General features: G+C 41.5%; 1 protein-coding gene across 1 annotated transcript in view; it reads right to left on the bottom strand.

Annotated features, from left to right (window-relative positions):
* Nucleotides 1–17,572, bottom strand: part of LOC147248691 (melatonin receptor type 1B-B-like) — a 37,848-nt gene extending 20,276 nt beyond the window's left edge. The window contains exon 1 of the mRNA XM_086226223.1: nt 16,678–17,572. Coding sequence (XP_086082349.1) covers nt 16,678–16,885 — 208 coding nt within the window. The 5' untranslated portion in view covers nt 16,886–17,572. The remainder of the gene's footprint in view (nt 1–16,677) is intronic.
* Between the last annotated feature and the right edge of the window lie 3,668 nt (nt 17,573–21,240).

Raw genomic sequence — 21,240 nt, 5'->3', positions numbered from 1 at the left:
GTGCAAAGCAGAATATTACATTAATTGAATATATCTGAAAAATAGCTGGCAAAATAAATCCCTTTGTTTCGTTTTCACGCTTGGCTGTGATCAATGGTTGCTAAGGACCCTGAGGACAACTTGTTGCTCGCTTTCTTTTCTTTGTCTTATCAGAAATAAATCATCTTCTTATTTAGAGATGACTAAAATCTGACCTGCTCCTCCTAACCTACCCTTTGGGAGAAATAAAGATCGAGAGAATAAATCATTGTAAGACAAATGGTTCTGTCTGGTTTTGAGAATATAAGAGTAGAAAAAGAGGAGAGAAAAATACAGGAGTGCCTCTCTTGTAGACTTCTCAGAGATAAAAACTGATTTTAGACTTGAATTTGAAAAACAGAAGCCCTTTTTTTATATTAAGCAGGTTCATTAATAAGCCAATTGAATTTTTCTCTTGGATCTTACTGTTGTCTCTTGAGTTGATTATTTTCTAACAAATAAAGATCAGTGCAACAAGAGGAAAAAGACGAGCAGTTTGATATCTTCAATTAGGACCGGGCTGAAGCTGGAAGAAAGCCAATTCTTAATAAAATATCAAGAAATCTCATATCATATCATGTTTCAAATTGAAACCTAAGACCATATGACCGCAGACAGGAAGAACAGCGGTAATTAAACTCTAAAAACAGAACAAATAGAGAAATACAGTTGCAACCAGCGGTTTTACATTCACAAGTTCATGTCTCATAAAATACAGAGGCTGTGTTTGGAGTGTAGAGAATATGACATTTGTTGAAGTAGTATTACAAAATTAGTAATGTCAATGTTTCTTATGAGTCTCAATACAAGATTGTTCCCTTAATCCAGAAGGCTCATGCTTTAATGCGCTTAAAATTTGAAGAAACTTTCACGATCTGTGTTCATACATTTTGAAATTGTTGATTTAACATTTTGAAATCCTCTATGATGGACCTCTAGTAGAATGGAACATCATGCAACATGGTTCATACCAGCTTGTGCTTCTTTTTTTCTTTCATGTTTCTTTAAACAAGTCACTCTTAATAATAAATCCAATACGTATTGAAGGCCAAAAAACAAGCCTTACAAAAGAAAAGCTCTTATTCTGAAATGTTCTCTTGCACTCGCTCAGTTCAGTAACGCCTCCCGTCGTGGACTATCACCTTGATGGAAATGATTAAACATTGATGGAAATGTTTTAATTTCCTTTAAACTAACTCACTGAATCTCAGAGTTAATGCGCCATCTGTAATGAAAGCTTGATTCTGTTGACCCGACAGGTGTTTCCACCACGCGTACCTGAAAAGCACCACCACTCATGAATTCATCTGCTAATCATAACCAGACTTCGTTTTCCTTGCCACTCCAACCTTTTTCATGCATCAAATTTTAACACCCACCATGAATGGTTTATGTCATTTATTCCACTCCATTGTAAGTGACCTTCAATTTGTATCTTTAATGCATGCCACATTAGTGATGCTACTCTGGCACTGGTTCTCCCACCCCGACCTCAGGTGTGCGTGCATCAAGAACAAAACCGACCAAAAATAATTCTCAGCTCTATCAACGTGTGCCACATTTCTGGGTGCCTGTTTTTCTTCATGTGTGATTACTTTTTGTGTTTCCCCCACCATGCAGAGGTGCCACATATAGAATGTGTGTGTGCCTGACTGCAGCTGACTTCTTGTTGTGTTTAAGTGCTTTCAAATAGAAGAGCCAACACGTGAGGTCCTGTTCACGTCCACTGCGGGGAAGTGTGTTTCACCAGCTTCTCTCACCTGATGTAGTTCCAGCGAAGTGTTTGATTCAAGGGCTGCTCTAACTTAACAGCTAATCACGTATTGATCAAACCATTGTGCTCTCAGTTTGAGAGACTCAGCTAAAGACACCCTGCAAGTTTGCTCAGTTGTCAGTTTATTAAGAACACCCAGATAATGCAGCTATCCTGCAATAAATTGTCCTTTTTGCGAGGAATACGACATTTTTATTGATTTTGTTGGAAAGAGGATTTACGTTTATGGTGCTGCTGAACTGGGCTGGGTTATACTGGTTTATTCGTCCTGGTCTTCTCCCATCTCTGTCCTGTTGTGTGATTGGATCTAGTTTACTCTTGGCTTTCTTTCAGTATCTTTCAGTTCCCAGAGTATCTCTCCATCTCTCATCTTTTTATTTCCTGGATTCTGCTAATTTTTCTTTGACACATTAAAGTTCCTCAGTTTCTGCCTGCCAGCTGCTGATATTTTGTGTTTTTTTTGCATTTGGTTCCACCTTCCTCTGCGACCTGTGACAAAACAACATGACCAGGATGGACCCAGGAGTTTCAACAGCCCAAATAAAAGAACTCAATGAGGTGTGAGTCTGTATACTTCCTTGTGAACTGCTTGAAGAAAACCCTCGACCCTGAGTGAAGGATGCTTTGGCTGTGCACATTTACCAGACCATAAAATCACGTCATGGGTTTCTTGGATTGGGTTTGTTCAGGCAGAGACAATGACTGGGTTTTTTTTACATTTTCCATGAGGTTGCCCCCCCCGAGCCTGAACTTCAATTCTCCCAAGGTTACCCTCCAACCAGATGCCTCAGCCTGCCCCTCTCTCTAGCAGCCAGCATTTGAGTTAAATTCCTGCACTCATCTTCATGTTTTCCAGCCACCAGTATCAAGCCAGTCCTGTTTATCTATCGCTAACACCAACCTAGCTGGTGTCTGGGGTTCCATCTATGAGTCAGTGGTGCTGTACCACGTCTCCAGGATCAGAGCTGCTGTCACTCAAGTCCCCAGTGCCCTTGCAGCCATGCACTGATCTCTAGTGTCTCTAGTGTCATATTGGGCCTTCAGGCCAACCCAGAGCAACTCCTCTTTTGTCCACTCTATTGTCTGGTTCCCACACCACTCCACTCCATGATGCAAATTACTGGCAAGTAAAGTAAATATATATATATATATTTATTTATATATATTTTTTTATATTTTATATATATATATATATAAATATATATTTATATATATATAAATATATATATTTATATATATATATATTTACACACACACATACATATATACATATATACATACATACACATATATGTACATATATACATACATATATACATACACACACACACACACACACACACACACACACACATATATATATATATATATATATATATATATATATATATATATATATATATATATATATATATATATATATATATATATATATATATATATATGTAAAACACTTTTTGGACTGTACAGTACAATCCCAGACTTTTATTTAACATATATATGTTAATATAGCTGTTAGCCTAACGTAGCTATTAAATATATGTTCAAGTTTGTTTCTTCCACAATGTCATGCTCATTTCTTTTCTCTCAGGAAATCACTTGGCAGTAGAACCTTAAAAACAGTCCTCGCGGGTGGAGCTTTTTATATACCCATAGCTGACTAAAAGCACTTTTAATTTTGGGAAAGATATGTTGACATTACTTGGATAACAATACCGACAGCCCCTAGTGAGCTGCTGAGGCTACTGTTTATTCAGACATGTCACTGCAGGGACTTTCAGTAAGTTAAGCTTGCTTTTATTTTCCTCCAGAGAGCAAAATTGGACTCGAAAATATCTATTTGTTAAGAAAGTGAAGCAAGTTATTGGTCAGATTTTTCACACGCTACATGGAAAATAAAAGCATTGATGCCAACTGTGTATTATTTTTGCTGGATTGCTGATCAAGGTCAAACTGCCTTTGAAGCCAGATGGAATCTTCCTTCATGTTTTGTACATTAAGTACAGTACAGTTTTGAGATTAGCTCACATTTTATAATGTAGATAATCTGCCTCAAGCGAGCCAGACCCTCTGCTTCCAGCCGACATTCAAAATGCACAACAGTGGGCCGCTTCCCCTGTATTCCCTTGCATTAAAAATGCCATTCTGCTCAGCCTGGCGGCAGATGCTGCCAAGCCTACCAGGCTGTGAGGTTTAACAGCACATAGACCTCAGTCTGGCTCTCAGAGGGTATTTGCAATAGTTCTACTTCTAGTTAGGATATAAGACACCAGCTGGCTCCAAGCACACACATTCCTCAGTTCTGAGACATTGTTATGAGCACCCATAATACCAACTCTCTGACCTATAAAGGAGAATTTTCTTCTCTCACCTCACAGGCAATTCGTAGCAATATGTTTCCCTATATTGGTGATTTGGACCCAGATGATCCTGTGATTCTATGGTTTACTGGCTTCCACCAAGTACAACAGCAGACATTAAGTATGGTTAGTCCAAGCAGATTGACCTTTGAAGTGCACACTGAACTGTAAAGCAAAGCAGATGATTAAATCAGAAAGCTGTCTTAGCTCATCATTATAACATGAACATTGGGACAATAATAGTCCAGATTAAAGCTGCTCACTGCACAACAGGAGAAATGTCTATTGACATCATTGACGATGAAACCACTTGAGTCTTTTAGGCAAAACTTCTTTAATGATGTAAAATGTTTCGGCTTATTTATTTTCTTTTTAATTTTATAACCCACAATATTACTTCCAGTTGGCCAACTGCAGCCTTTAAAGGGCTTTAATTTCTCTAGGCATTCAGTATTTGATCATAAAACTTGGCATTTTGAAGACATAGCCTTTGAGTACCCTAACTGTCTCTCCCAACAGTCATGTTATTGCAAGCCGCAAACATATTCTGATCAGAAATTGGGAAGCAGATGTGCAGAAACCAGAGGGCGCGTAACCCCACAGGAATGAGGAGTCTGAAGTCAGTTTTGTTTGTTGCACACATTAACTCATTAGACTGCATGCGAGTTTGAGTGACACAAATAAAAAAGTCCTAAAAGCTGCCTGATGAACATCCATTCCAGTGTGTCAGAAAACCTATGGTAGCCTGCAGGGTAATTCACGCACGACCCTCACCATTATTCAGAGACGATTTATGGTGTGGTTCCTGATAATTGAGCAGCTCATAGCGACAGTCATTCTGAGTTTGCTCCCCTAATTTCTCTGGATACACATGGCGGCCTGTCTACAGGACCACATGCAAACAACATTTAAGGTCCTTTTTCTCTGAAGGGAGTTCGGGCCAGATGAAGGGATATATTTCATCAGCCAGTGTTGTTTAGTTCCAGCTTTTCTCCCCGATTGTTTTTTTTTTCTCCCCTCATCTGAATCTGCTTAGTGTCATCACTATAGTAGTTGGATGACCAGCTTTAGGTATCAGCTGATGTAAACATGCATTTAGCGGCTGAGAGAGCATGTACTTCCACCACGACCATTTGATGTCATTCAGGTGCTTGGAGACTAGACTTTGATTTATAGTTATTCATTAAATCGACCTGCACCATAGTACGTCGCACACCCTCCAGGAAAGCTAACTATGCTTTAGGCCTGTGCCAACTGGCAATCAGATTATTAATCAGCAATTTGAGAGATTAACGGCAATTGATTTTTCCAAAGACGATCGGATCGCCTAAAGCTGTAAACAAGCGATTTGATGCGCTGAGTGACAGCAAGTCCACAGGTGCGCAAATAAATTTGTTGTCACGCATCTTTTGAATACAGCCGCACATACAGCGAGTGAATAAACACATCCAGGTACGCTGCACTGGAGAGTGTGTGAATATTTTATGTGCAAGTTGTATGTCACTTGCCAATGATACTGGTACAGCTGCATGATGACATCACAGTGCTCAGGCCTGCAGTTGGGGGGGGGGGGGGGCGGCATTGCTGCTTCAGCATGGTCCAAGGCATCTCAGCCAAGTGTGAGTGCACGCTACAACTTTGAGGACGGCATCGACCAAGCTGGCTTCTGTGGTGTCACCCCTCCCACCCCCTTGTGCTACTGGATCTTCGGAAATCTCAAGTGAGCATGACTGGACGATCTGACAGTAGAACCGATTACCCGACCCTATCACGCATTACACCGACACAGACCGCTGAAACATCACATTTCCTCCTACATGCACACAGTCTGAGTCTGAGCTCTTTTCTGTGTGAAACATATTTTGGTAAATGGAGCCACTGTCCAGCGACTCTCAGTCCAAACTCCCGACCTGCTTCATTCAGACAACACAAGCAGCACTGCTGCTGTCATTTCTAGGGTACAATTGTCCGACCAGACAAAATTAAAACAGCTAGTCTAGATTACGAGATAAAGCGATGGCAAATGGACTTGCTGACAAAAATCGAATGAAAGCACCACAATTCCCACATCTATTTTTTTAATTGTAGTTACGGATATTGTATTCAAGCTCTGCTAAGATTCTACGCACTGCTTCTTGAATTAACAATAACTCAGTCACCTGATTTTGTCTTCCTTTAAAACACATGAAAAGTGTACTCACACGATTTCAAAACTTTCAAAAGGTGAAAAGGGATATTTTTAATGTATGTGCAAGACATCATTTCTGTTTCACCACCAGCCTCAGGTTCTGAGTCTTCTTTAAAGTTTGAAAGCATTAGGAAAAATCAATACATTTTGATTAAAAATTCAGTTCAAAGAACTTGGAATCAATCAGAAACAGATGTTCTTTTTGCTTTAGCACACAGCTATCTGGTATTTTTATTTGGCTTCAAGGTTTTATCAGATAGGGAAATAGTTGAAATAAAATACATTCCTTTTATTACCGGTATGTAATTTTCTCTGAAGGAAAGCATAAATACTTCTGACAAAACACATCTGAATGATTTAAGCAGCATGAAGAAGTCAGTTTAAAAACACTGTTCATGGAGCTAAATGATAGGCTTTGATGAAAAGTGAAGTTTTCTTGTAATTTCTTTGAGCGTGAGGGCTTTCCATTCAGACAGTCGAAAATAAACCTATTATTTGTTATCTGATTAAATTGTCTGTATAAATTCAATCTAAATAGGACTTTCCTGATGTATTTAAATTACATTTCATATTTGGCCCCTAAACCTTGGTGCACAAGCTGTATCTACATCTCATCCAGGAGTAGATTAAAAAGGGGCTTCATCCCGCTTCGCTGCCTCTCGCTGCGTTTGCCTGAAACAAACATTCTGTTTGTCTGTCTTGTTTATAAATTCGTTTGCATGAACACAATTCCGCACATCCCTGTGAACCCTCCCTCCTTTCTCTATTCTCATTTTCTCATCCTAGATTGCCCTTGATTTCCCACGTCTTCTCTACTTCACCTCCTCCTTTCTCTCTCTCTCGTTCTCCCTTCTCTCTCTCTCTTTCCTTCACTTGCAGCAAATCCCTCGCTTCTTCCACCTCTTCATCCACTGCTGCCTGAAGGTTTTGAGAAACTGTTACATAATGCACTTCAAATTATCACAATGCATGTATTATGGATACGAGGAGATACAGCGGGCATTATGGGATGGATAAGGAATAGGGGAATGAAATTACCAATCACATGCTTTGCAGATTAACTGGGTCAATCTATCATTTTCATGGTTATTGAGATTAAAGGAAATTGTTCTGTCAGTTGCTGCATGTGTGTGTGCGCGCGCTCACGCACGCATGCACGCACACAGAAAACTTGTGCTACTGAATCATCCCCCCATCTCAGCACTAAAGTAGTGATAACAACTGGGTGATTCTGATGACACATGACAGTCGTTCTTACATTGTCTCTGCTACGCGCCTCATCCCTTTATAAAACAGCATCAGGCTCCTGCTTTTCATAGAAAGGAATTTCAATCCTTTTCCTCTCTTATCTGTGGGGCTGTCGTTCTGTATTTTATAGCCTGTGTCCTTGTCATTTTTCCCTTTTTGATCTGTTTCTCAAACGCTCCTTCTGCATCTTTCTCTAGCCTTGCTCTTCTCTGTCTAGCCGGTCTGAGCTCTTCCTGTTTCCTTTATCCAGCTGTCTGTGTTCAAGGGAATTACAGAAGTCATACGTCTCTCAACAGACGCAGGACAGAGTCTGGTCACAGCTCAGGCTGATGTCGACTCCGGGAGCACTTAAAGCTGCTGAAAACATCCCCGGCAGTCATGTCCAACCTTCACTTCTGGCTAAATACTCACTGAGTAAGACAAAAAAAAAACAAAAAAAAAAACAGTAAAACCAGATGATGAAAGAATTATATGGCAAAGCCTCAACACATACAGAAAATCCCCCAAAGCCCCAAAGACCCTCACAACCCATGCATTATAGATCAGTGGCAACTCAGCTCCCCTATGAATTCCACACGAAAACTACATTATGAAACTCGCTATTTGTCACAATGGGATGTCAAATGCAATTTTCATGCCTGATTCCAAATCATTCAATATCAAGTAAATGGATTAATTCTAATCAAACTAGCAAAAGAGCCCCTGTGTCTAATCTCTTCCCCCTTTCTTTTTCAGCTGCAGCTTAACACTCCTCTATTTCCATTTCGCCAACTCTGTGATCTCTCCCTCTCCGCTGCCTCCTCTTCTCCATCTCCTCTGTTACGCACATAAAAAGGTTCCAATAGGGTCTTTGGTTGGATGGTATGAGCCTGCCTTCAGCTGTCTGGTTTGGAGAAACCTTTTTAAGTGTGTATATCAGAGAGCTGAGAGAAAGCTCCTTGGGATTAAAGAAAACCTGATTGATCTGATAACCTGTTCGACTGGTTGATTTCTGTTTAGATTTTAATGAATTAAATTCAAACACCCGAGTGACCCTAAGGCAAAAAACCTTGGTCGGTAGCATAAATTACAGTGGAATGAGAAAAAGCCAAAGATCTGAGGCCTCCCTTGGGTCATAGTGGAAGTGAAGGACGTTTTTAAAGTGTTGAGAACATTAAAACCCACTCTAAACTGAAGGGCAGAGAACAGATGCTAGAATCAAGGTTTACAAATTTGGATCACAGCTAAATCTTTATTTCTGCATGATGTTTGGACATAAATAAGGCCAGTGCAATGAAAGTTTTACAAATGTAGTAAGTGTGTAAATTACCATTTTTTTCAGCGTCTCTCATAAAGACGCACACCCGGAGGTGCCGGTACTTTGTCGATCCTAACATACAAGGTGTCTCATCTACCAGTTGCTGTTTTGTATTATACCTCAAAGGAAGTGCAAATCACTGTCAGCACACTGTCAGACCTGAAGAGGCCTAGCGTTACCTGTTCACGTCCCTGTCCATCCATCAGTCTCTTCCCTTTCTCTCCCTCTTGATCTCTGTCCCTCTCTTTCCTTCTGTATCTGTCTTTCTCCATTATCTGTCTTTGTCTCTGCTTCGCTCTCCTGCTCTCATTTCCGGTCACTGAGCCTGGATCTGCTATACGTTCCTGTCTGTTAAAAAGAAAGGTTTCATCGCCGCTGTTGCAGGATGCGCTTGCTCACAGAGGATTGTTGGGTGTAAATTCATTGAGGTGAGGTGCTGGACCTGCTCTCCTTGTAAAGTGTCATGAGATAACTTTTGTTGTGATTTGGTGCTATACAAATAAAACTGACCTGACTTGACGTTATCAAGCAAACAAACACGGCAACAAATCTCACGAGAAGTAAAGTTAAAAAAAAAATGATTGTGCAAACGCATTTAGGCCTGACACCCCTTTGCTTCTGATGCTTAAAAAAAAACTGCATCAGTCCGGAAAAGTGGTTTAAGTACTCCAGCAGGGGAAAATGGAAACACCCAGAAACTTCAGTGGTTCCGAAAGGGAAGATGGGCACAGGAATCCAACTTTCTCTGTTGTCTGCAGCTACAGTAACTCAAGGGAAGCTCCCTCAGCAATGTTGTAATCGACTTCACTCCGCTGACAAAAATGCACGATGGAGGTCAGGCTCTGCTCTAATGGCGGGAAACATTATTCCATTACCATGATGGTTTACTCTGCAAAAGTAGAACACCAGAGCTCCCAGAATTCCAACCCAAAGACGACAGAAGCTCAATGAAGGGAAGCCCCAGCAGAGAACATTAGCTGGAAGTCTCCACCTAAGAGATTGTGAGTAGGTGCAGGTTAACCAGTGGCTATCATAGTGCTTCTCGGGCCTTGAGACAAAGGTGGCAAGGAAAAATCCCACCATCAACTCTGAGTCTCCCAATATGTAGATGAGAGAACCCAGAAAATGCGTAGAGATGGAGGAAAACACACTCTCCACTGGGAATATCTTCTAACCAGTGAGAAAAACCAGTTCAGTCTCTATTAGATGTCCACCCAGTCATTCCAACTGCCACAACTACCTCCAACCCAGAGCAGGGACGTAGCCAGCAAGTGTTGGTTGGTGGGAGGCACCTGGGGGCCAGTCCCTCAGCTGAAGGTAGTGGATCCAAGAGGCATGATGTAGCAAGAGATGTAGCTGGATCTAATTGTCTTCCTTTATCCTCACATGTTGACAGCTAATGCTGGAGGAAGAATGATACAGTGGGTGTAAACTGAAGGTGCAGACGTGAGAGGGAACCAGTGTAAATTATCCCAGCTGCGCGTGAGGAATGAACCCAATCAACTGGTAGAGGACGGGGCCCATAGGAACTATTATGAGTGTGTGAGATGAGTCACTGGACCCATTAAAATAGAAAATGTTAATTTTGTGCTGCTTTTGAATGTTTTTTACTAAGAAGTGTGTGTGCTTCTTCCATTACGCATCCATGCCAAAGAGTTGCACAGCATATTTTAAGGGGTGGGGTCAGAGAGTCCAGGGGTATGAGGGGAGGCTGGAAGTGAAAGCATCAGAGATGGGTACAGGAACAGAGCGAAGTCCCAAGGGTCAGGGGAGGGCCAAGAAAAGAAACAACACCCAAGGGCAACCTCTCCTACAAAATCTAAACTAAACTTTACTCTGCACTGTTTCAGTCTCAGAACTTATTGTCAGATTGGATTTTTCCCTCCACAGATGGTGATGTAGTTTGGGCTTGTTAATTCTTTCCTCTTATAATTTACTAGTTAACGACAACCTTGGCCTCAGCTAGACGAAAACGAGGGCCCGCTGGATAAGGATTTTTTTCAGCCCCGCACCAAAAACAATGTAGAGCAGAAAAAATCTCTGATTATTGATAATGTGTGACCGATATATTGAATTTTTGTGCCGGATTGAAAATAGACCCTTTCTATGTACCGATTCTACTGATATGACTATGTAAAGTTAGTTGGAAGGCTAATTTCGTAAACAAATAACCTGCTTTATGAATGTCATGACACAATACAACAAATGTGCAGTGGCACCAGAGCGCTCTCTATAGGGCACCTTATGTGACATCATCGTTAAATCACCATAGGCATTGTTTTCTGCAATTTATGTGCTGTTAAGATATTTTTTTTAATACTGTTTCATATCCTAAAACATTTGGACCGATATGATAAATCTGTGATCAACCTGTGAAAGGCAGATAACAGCCGATATATCAGCAGGGCCCTAACGAAAATATGAAGATGATCCTTGAAACAGCAAATGGAGTATGACTCAAAAGAGTAAGAAAGAATAAATGGAAAGAAAAAAACACTTGGACAACAGAATTAGTACTCGCTCGTGAATAACTTCTTATTCATGATCCTATATGCTCAAAAAGTTTTCAGTATATTTTAGAGGAGGGATACTGTTCTTTAAGTGGTACCATGCAGCCTTCTGGGTGAGAGGACACTTGGAGGGTGTTTATCCCAATCAAGATGACCTGAAGCAAAGCCAGCATAAAAAATGGTGGGTTTTGTTGTTGTTGTTGTTGTTGTTTTGCTGTGTTTAAACAGATTCAAATCCAAATTTGATGGGTTCTTCCTCTTTCTGTGCTGCAACCTGCCACAAACACACGTGGGCTGGTAATGTGATCGCAGGAGGTTCTTGATAAAGCTAATAATCGAGCTGTGTTTTTGAGGAGAGGTGATTTGGGAGTTTCTCAGTGTGAGGCAAAATTGTGAAAATTTAAGACTGCCTCATATATTGGGAAAGCAAAACCATCTTGATGGATCTTCGGCTTCACTCTTGTAGATGGACACAAATAACTTGTGAATTCATTACAGAACTGCTGTCTGTCTTCATTCTTGTTTAAAATCGAGGAGTGTCACAGCCTTTAAACAGCACAAAATGACAGCTAACGTACATTATAAGTGTCGACAGGGCAGCAGATGGTGTTAGCGTTTGAGAGAGATTCCATGCAATAGTCTGCCAACAGCCTTCTTTCCTGTCAAAATGTCTTTGAACAAGACACAGAAATCCCTCCGTGCTTATTCAATATGAAGCACTCGGGATTAATGTGTCAACTGAATGGTAAAAATTTGAAAGACAATGTGTCCAATTAACAAAGATGCTGAAGTTGTCCATGAGACACACTCTCACGTTTCCTCAGTCACACATTTGCTTACTCAGTTACATACTGACATCGCTTAATTTACTGGGGAGCGCAGCCACACAGCCAATCCACTGTAATCACTACATACCTCCAGTCATTCTTAATCCATTTGTAAACAAGTGGCAACGCATCCTCATCAGAAGGGGTTTTCAAGACATACGCATCATGAGCGCACTCACTTTTTCATTAATATTTGAATCATCTGCTTCATGTTTTTATCAATGTGTAGACGACTCACACAAACATGCCTCAGCACCATGGAGAGGGGAGTGTGAGTCAGGGTCATGGGGAGAGGCTGCAGGAAACAATAAGCTGGATAGATTTTTTTTTCTTCTTCCAAGCCACAGTCTTAACTAAGGAATATTTTAAGCATTATTTTTTATAGAGGTTTTAGAGAAAAGTAGCTAGAGGCGGAATGAGAGGTAGGAGGAGAGGGGTGTGAATATGTGTGTGTGGAGGGGGTATGATGTAAATAAAGTCTCTTTGAAGAGACTGTAATGTGTGATCCTGTCTAACTCGCTTTGAAGGTTTGCAACACCTAAGCTCCTTCAAAGACAAATCTCAAAGGACAAAAACCTCTGCCCCTCGCAACTGTACTTCACGCACACACACACACACACACACACACACTGTTCATACGTTCCAGAACAGTATCACAGAAAGATGTAATGCCCTGTATACTCCTTAACATGGGTTTGTGTATGCTGAAATACACTTGTACGTCCCAGTGCTTTGTGTAAAGAGTCAAAGACACATTTCAGGAGACAAATGGCTCTAATGCTTTATGAAGTTACGCATGTGGGCAGTTGAGCATCTGCAGCACAAGCTCGTCAGTATACAATAGCACATGATGAGAGAGGAAGGGAGAGAGAGAGAGAGAGAGAGAGAGAGAGAGAGGAAACACATTATGGTCTTTGATAAGAGGGGGGAAAAAGTGGGGGACAGAGACGTAATGTGACACGCTGCTGGTTTTAAAGCCACATGAGTGTTTGATTTGTGTGAATAACAGCTACCATGTCAATTATCATTTGCGATGATATTTACTATTAGTATGCAGCTATGACTAATGTGGGTAGGTGAGATAAAGAGTTACTCATCGCTCCTCGGTCTAACTGCTGACGAGATATAGCGGTCTGCTGCTCCCCCGGTCAATTTGCTTTGTTCGCTCTTTCCACAGGAAAACACAGAAGGGGGATTTATGCAAAACTATGACCACTGTAGTGACTAATCACATGAGACCCTCTGATTTGCACTGTTGACTGTGTAAATACTATATTTTCCCATCTGAGCGGCTGAGAGTGGGTTGTTTTAGTCCCTGTATCCAGGCTTCAGGTTCACGACTGTGGGTTTGTGAACTGCTGAGTGGGCTGTTAAAGCTGGGAGAGCACCGTGTGTGTGTGTGTGTGTGTGTGTGTGTGTGTGTGTGTGTACCTCTATAAAGGTAGGTTGCAGGAAACAAAGAAAGAAAGAAGTTGTATCATCCTAGAATATCTCAAGTACAAGTTGAGCAGGTATGTCTGTATTGGGCTACTGAATGAGCCCATCAGGTCGACTAGAAGGTCTCATTGGGTCAAATTGTGATTAAATTGTGCACTCAACTGTTCTTGAGATTGAAAGGTGCACTATGCGTCCTACCATTGTCCTTATTCAGCAAAACTCAACATAGTCACCCTTTCCTCTAATAGCCAAGCCATAATACACATGAATATGTCTCGCTGAAGGGTAATTTGGACCGGTTTTCTTATAGAATTTGTTTGATTCTCACCATATGCATTCACTGTATTGCAAGGATTCAAAAAGAAAAACAAAGGAAAATTCCACTTCACAGTTGAAAAATACTCTATCAAAGTGGTGCAGGAGTAAAAAATTAAAAGAAGCGGAGACAAAAAATGTTGCTCTCTGGTCACAAAAAAAGCCAGCTCTCTTTTTAATAAACCATAATCTCTGTCTTATTCACTCAGGACGTGAGAGGAATAGTGATGACATTAAATTCCGTGAATGTAGTTATCTTAAGTCTGTCACTTTGCATGAAGGTCGGCAAGACAAAGATGAAAAAGATGTTTTTAGGTTACACACTACAAATGAAAGCACACTTGACATTTTGCTTCTGATTTACAAATGTGTTTCTTAACTCTCTGCCTTTTCTTTTTATTTCTTTTCGTTCCACTAAAGCATCAATAAATAAAAAACCCCATGGGTCAAGGTGATTCAGAGCTGTGAATAAGCTAAACCTTGCCTAAACCATCACAAAAAAAAAACAAAAAAATGCGTTAAGAGTTGGGAGTGTGGGAGTCCATCTCTGAAGACATAACTCAGGTGATCACTGTGTCCATACGGCTAAATAAAGTATGCACAAATAAACTGGAAATTGTTTTTCAGCTAAATTGAAAGAATTTCATTTTTAATTGCGTCACCGTAAAAGCATCAGGAGGCATAAAGACATGCTTCTCTTTAAAGAAAACCAGGGTACGGCATACAAAGTACAAATATTTATATCTTTATTCCTTAAGTACAAAGAGCATCGTAATGTTCAGTCACAACAAGGGCAACAACTAAAGCGCGTATTCTAAAGTGCAAAAACTTGAGAGCATATTTTTAAGTGCACATATTCATTGAGTGCTAAGGACATCAGTCAGCTGTGGAAAACGGAGGAATTCCTGAGAGAAGAGCAGCAAGATCAAATGATAATTGGCCTCAGGTATGAAGGTCGCCCTCTACTGTTTGTTCAACGGCTGGATACATGGATGCCAGCTCTGGAACAGGAAGAGTGTCTTTTGTGTGTGTGTGACTTTTTCCTGGCTTAGTGAGGAAAGATTTACTTCTATACGTTGAAAATTCGTGATCGCACAAAGCTTACACTGAGAGCATTATGTCTGCACTCATTCTGGATTTTCAGCGACTGGCACCAGGAAATGGAGAAGTGTTAATACTCTATGAAGCAGTAAAAACTTCACGAGCTTCCCCTGAGGAACTGCTGGCACTGCTGACATACTTCTAACTCAGCATCTATTCAGGTGCTGATCAAAAAATTATGCCAAGTTACTTCCAAAACTTCAATATGTGATATTTTTTCCTGTAAAACTTTAAAAAACGTCTATTTCTTGTCCACCTTTAACTGCATATCCAACCTGTTACTCCGATTCTAACAAGGACTGTGTGATTAAACACAAGGTTGATAATGACTAAAAATGAAAGGATGTTGTTGTTTTGCTTCATCCTCTGGGTATTTTGTCCATCGAATATAGGGAAGAAGGAATCCTGCTTTCATCCTTCTGGATGAATAATAGTTGCTGATTTACAGAATATGCTAATAAATGCTTATTTCCTGCTTAAATTGTTGCCTCATAACACACAAAATAGCCGGTCAGCACAGTTTGACTGACTTAACTGCATAAAATATCCATGTTGACAAGTTCTCAGTCTCGCATTTGCTCATACAAGTAATTTCTTTCCAAACTTTACAGTAATTTGTGTCATTATTGTCAAGACGATGAACTGAGATTATAATGTTAAGAGGAAAGTGAAGTTTAACCAAGCAAAACATCGGAAAACCATTCAAAAAACATCTTAGAAAGGTCATTTTCATCAGAAAGATTTTAATTGCATGTGATATGATTTGGCTTAGAGGTTCAGTGGAGTTGCATGAGGCCTCCTGGGTAAATTCACAGATTCGCATCATCTAATCACCTCTATTATTGGGTGTCTTTTCAACCACTCACCTGCTTTTATTTTCCAGCTATACAAGTCTGACAACCTTTGAGCCTCCCACCAAAGAGCCCAGGATTGAGGGAAAGAGACATGGAGCAGTTACAATTCAATGCAAGGAATCACTCAATCTGTCAGTATATTTGAAGATGGAATTAGCCAGTAATGAGTCTTCCAGACAGGTTTGAACTATGGCAGCCATATGTGCGTCCACCAGCAGCTGTATCCTGTCCAGATGCAGATCAGCCAATAAGCTTCACAGTCTAATGTGGTGGTCTGGATAATGTTGACATGTCGGTGCATATTCTGTATAGACCCAATGTGCTCTGAGTGCAGGCTGATAAATATTCGTTATGAGTGTACATTCTAAGTTAAATAAATTGTTTAAAGTTGCTTCAGTGCCCGGGCTCACTGGTGTGAAGGCATATGGAGCAAAGTGCGTTTAAAGGTCGATGGGTCAAATGCGTGCATGCAGAGTGAATTGAAATGGAATGGAGAGTCAGTACAAATAAAAATGAATTCAGAGCTCAGGATTCCTCTCAAGTTCACCAGCATGAATAGAATTATTATGTAAATTCGCTCTTGCATAATAAATTGCAAGATATGCACGAGGACACCAAACGACGTTTCCTTCAGAATATAGTCACGAGTCACCTCATCGAATTACCCACAAAAAACAAAAACAAAGAAAAAAAAATCGAAATTACCCACAAAAAATAAGTTGTGTCTTTGCACGGGAATGAACCTTACCCGAGTTCCTCAGTTTACGGTTCCTGAACACCGAGATGATCACCAGCAGGTTCCCCAAAACGTCCACCACCGTGGTGAAGATCAGCACGCTTGCCAGGATGGCTATGACCCAGGCGGGGCGGGCGCTCCCCTCCGTGGCCAGTGTGCGCTCTAGCTGCCCCAGCCGCGGCTCTGTCCGGTTCTTTATGAGTGTGAATGTGTCCGGCATCACTGGCCCACAGCCCGAGTATCAACTGTATCTTATGTCCCGCAGGTACCGCCGGTACCACCGGTGAGTCCTGACTGAAGCATGGAGCGCACCTGGGTGCCTCACGGAGTTCTTCAAGAGCGCTCGTCAACTCTGCTGTAGCCACTGGTAGTGAGATCGCCTCTAAATACAAGAGGAGTTACCTGATACTGAGGGGTGATCACCTGTGACCTACATAAAGTTACGTGGACTCTTTATCTTTTGGCAAAAGTCGTCACATTGATGCGCCTCCCAAAGCTCAGATACGCAACGGTGCCTCCTCCTCCCTCCTGAGGAAAAGCAAATTATTTGACGTTTGGAGCATATTTGAGCAGAGAGGGTCCACACAACCCATGTGTTGAGTTCCCATCTTCCTCAAGCGCCCCAGGCTTGCTGGCTGGCATGTCTAACTCCAATCCGTTTGCGCCCACGTTGAAAAAAAGGTCATTCTTCTCTTCAGAATGATTTAATTTGCTCTTGTCAAGGGCGAAAAAAATACTCAAACCCAGTGAGGAGCGAATTGTCTTCTCTAAGCATTTGTGATGCCCTTGCCACACGCTGAACTAGGACGCAGCCAGCGCTGTGCGTGGCGGAGCAGCACTGTGGTAAATATCAGAGAAAGGAGCGCTCAGTCAGGCGCGCAGCAGGATGGAGACATCCTCGGAGAGAGGCACGGCTGCACAAACAATTTTTTTTTTTATCTCCGTTTGGCTTTATATGTTTAATCCCCCTCTCTCTTTCCCTCTCTCTCTCTATCCCTCTTCTCTCTCTCTCTCTCTCTCTCTCTCTCTCTCTCTCTCTCTCTCTCTCTCCCACAAGCTCCCTCTATGCAGGAGCATCCGTGTATAAAAGGGTTCCCCCCAATTTTCCTTAATCTCTGATCTCAACACAATGGTCGGAGGTTTAACTGTAAAACCAGCGGTGGCTCTAATCAGAACACATTTATGTTTACTCTAAAAGAAAAATAATTACTTACCTTAACCTTTACTGATACAAAAACGCACACACAAAACAAAACAAAAAAACAATACAGAATACAAGATGTTAATTGACACAATATCCCGTGTGGGCAATTCTCCTCTAGGGTGCCATTTTTGGACACTGGACTATGATTCACTTTGTGCACTGTGTAGTCAGAGACTAGTGGAGGTGGCAGTCTAATCCCATTCAGCCTGAACGTGGGTAACTGGTGTGCCAACGGTGCAAACAAAACTCCATCAGATCTAGTGGATTTATATGTCATCAATACTGCCAGTGCTGGTGGTGACACATTGAGGCCAGCGTTTCTCGCTTGTTTAACTCTTCACTGCTGAGCTTACGGCTGCGGCCGATGCCCTCAAGCACAGCAGCAGGAGCAGATTAGAGCAAGCTTCCCGTCAGCCTCAGAGCGGGGTGATGTGCTCCATGGACCTGATGTGATGACCGGGAGACAGACAGTTCTGGCACACACTATTGGAGTAGGAAAGAAAAGCTTGGAACTCAATAATGCCTTCGACAGAGTGAATGAATCAGGAAAAGCCATAAAATTAGTGCAAAACTCTTTAAAAAAAAATGACTATCTGAATATGTTTTGTTTTGGCTGTGATAGACGTGTCTCACAAACTGGTGAATCAATAGTCAGCATGATGACTGTGTTTGTCTGCTGTGAATGTGCCTTCTTAAGCACTCTCTTAAGACTTAGATACAAACAGTTGTTGTAAGGACAAAAAAAAAAAAAACATCAATGGAGAATGGGTTGAATGAGTGTTCTGGAAAATTGACAACAACAACTATAGCGCCACTGTCGTCCTTTGCAAGAATCAGTCGGTATTTGCTGTGTATATCCGTGTTTTATGTCTGGTGACAGTGAATCAGCTCCAGCACTGCTGTGTTTTCTTTGGAAGCACTGTAACCAGGGGATGGAGAAAAGACATTTAATCTTGCAGAAGCACCCCTGATGAGATGCATCAGTCTTAATGGATAGAAAACAGCATGTAATATCACCCAGTTCATTAGGGTTAAAACACTGTGATGATTAAAACTTTTGATTATTTTGCTTGGTGAGGAAAGTCTAATAATCACAACTCTTTCGCTCTATAGATTTGCCATGAAATCGCGTGAATCCTTCTGACTTTGGAATATAGAACGGAATCCCATAAGGGGATAGTTTTAGTATTAAAAATCGTACCCGTGTTGCTCAGGTTAGTGCACAGACATTAACAGTACTGCTAAAGTGCGAAGAGCTTGCTCCATTGGTGTGCGGCGTTTTCCAACATTTTGAAGTGAAACTGTAACAAAATTGAAAAGAAATTGCAAGACAAATGGGACAAATATGCGGTAACTTTTCGAGGAAGTCCCTGATGCTACTTTCTATTTGGTCATCAAATCTGCCCGTCCACAGATGTTGTTCGGTGCCGTAACTGTTTGATGTATTTAGTCCAAAATGGCAGCGGCAGTGTTGTCAGAAAAGCACCAGCTTCCTCGAGAGCAGCTAAATGTAGGTGATAATATGATAGGCTGCCCCTCTACTTCCTGTTGGCTTTGCCCCGCTAAGAGCTGTCTCTATTGAGTGTTTTTGAATACTTTTTAGCCACAGCATTGTGCAGCCTCAAGGTCTCTGATAAGAGAGGATGACGAGGATCATTTGTGTCTGCCCAGGTTTCAGCTGTAATGCCTCTGTTTTGGAGGGGTGAGAGTGCGCTTTTTTTTAAAGTTAAGTTTAAACAACCCTTTTCAGTCAAGAGCTGTTACCCTCGGGCAGTTTGCCCTGTTTTACGCCCTCTTGTCCTTTTATCAGTATGATGTGGCTTTGACTCATTCAGTTGTGTGATAAACTATAGATGACCCATTAGTCAGGCCCGACGGTGCTAAACGGGGGCAGCATTAATCCCATCTTTTTGGTTTAGTGGGCACTTGGAAAATTATTTTAACAAGGCAGTTGGGGGGTGTGGGGGATGAGGGTGCACATGGCCCTTTCTTCTGACTCTCAGGACTGGTTTCTCTGGATAAAGGCGCCTCCCTGAACCTTTATGCTTTCTATTGTTGGGTTGGGACTCTGGGATCTACTGTAACTGCTTGTGTCAGAGTGGACACCATATAAACTTCACACTTTCATCCTGGTTGCAACAGCTCTTCGAGGGCTAATGCGGGGGGGGGGGCACCTTGTCAGAAGAGAGAGGGTCTTGTTACCTTTTACACCGGCTGCATCTTTGCAAAGTGCATGTTCTGAAGAATATTCAAAGGAGACTTAAGGCAGATACACACAGTTCTCCCTTTACTGCCAGTCTGTCAGCTGCTCCGCATAGAAATGGATGGTTTTAACTCAAATGTCATGGATACACACGCAGATCTGCTTTGTCTCTTCTAACGTGTAATGTAGGGGGGAAACAGCCTCACATTGCCTCTGATACAATGATGTGTTCATTTGAACCAATTCTTCCTCAGAGCTCAAGGTTGGTGAGTGATTGAGTGAGTCGGTCAGAAAGTGATTGATTGAGTCACTCACTGGAGTGTGGGGGGGTGGGGGGGGCTGGACAGAGGGCTGAATTTCCTACCTTGAATAATTGAATTCTCAGGAATCCAAATACTTAACACTCTACAGAAGAAATAGCTCAAGTTGTGTAATTAATTTGATTCACATTAAATAGTTATTTAATTTGTTTAATTTGTATTCAACAGCCCCATGATGTAACAGAAAATGGTGGTCCACACGTCAACATTGTATAGGTGGTACTAATACAACTTCACACTTGTTGCCACTTGCCATTAAACACAGCAAGAAGAGGGAATTAAGCTGATCTGACTTTGAATACTTAAAAATTGAATGTTAAATAGGGTCAAAGCTAATTACGGTGTGTCTAATACTGCAGGAACATCTGAGATAGCAGTGAATTTCTGTCTGTGGGGCTGGTAGTCCCCACCAGGAACAGCCCTATATCACTGAGTCATGTCATGCAGGCTAGCAGCTCCAACTGATTGCAATGGAAGCAATTTGCTAGCAGTCATATAGTGCTGTAGACCTGCCCGGTGCACATCAGCGTCAGGACTCAGGCCTGCCGCTCCACAGGCGTTGTCAGGGAAAATGCTGTTCTGGTAGCAGAGCTCAGGTTACTCGGTGTTATACTACTGGAGCAGACCGGAAAAGAAGCAGAACACAAGGGCACAACATCTTCATGACTGCGCTTGCGTTTGATGGATAAACCCAGTAGTGACAGCTCTTGAAAGGCTACACTCGTAGAATCTAGAGTTACAATACAGAACTACAGTAACAACTCTTGCAGCATGAGAATTGCTTTGCTTCTGATGAAGCACTTTAATTCAGTCTGTGATGGACCATTCAACAATGGGAAAAAAGGGCT

Source organism: Aulostomus chinensis, chromosome 15 (assembly GCF_037954235.1).
Source record: "Aulostomus chinensis isolate RoL2024-O1b breed Wild chromosome 15, RoL_Achi_v1.0, whole genome shotgun sequence".
In the NCBI taxonomy this organism is placed as follows: Eukaryota; Metazoa; Chordata; class Actinopteri; order Syngnathiformes; family Aulostomidae; genus Aulostomus; species Aulostomus chinensis.
Note: the sequence above shows the minus strand (reverse complement) of the source record. Positions and strands in the feature narration are given on the sequence as shown.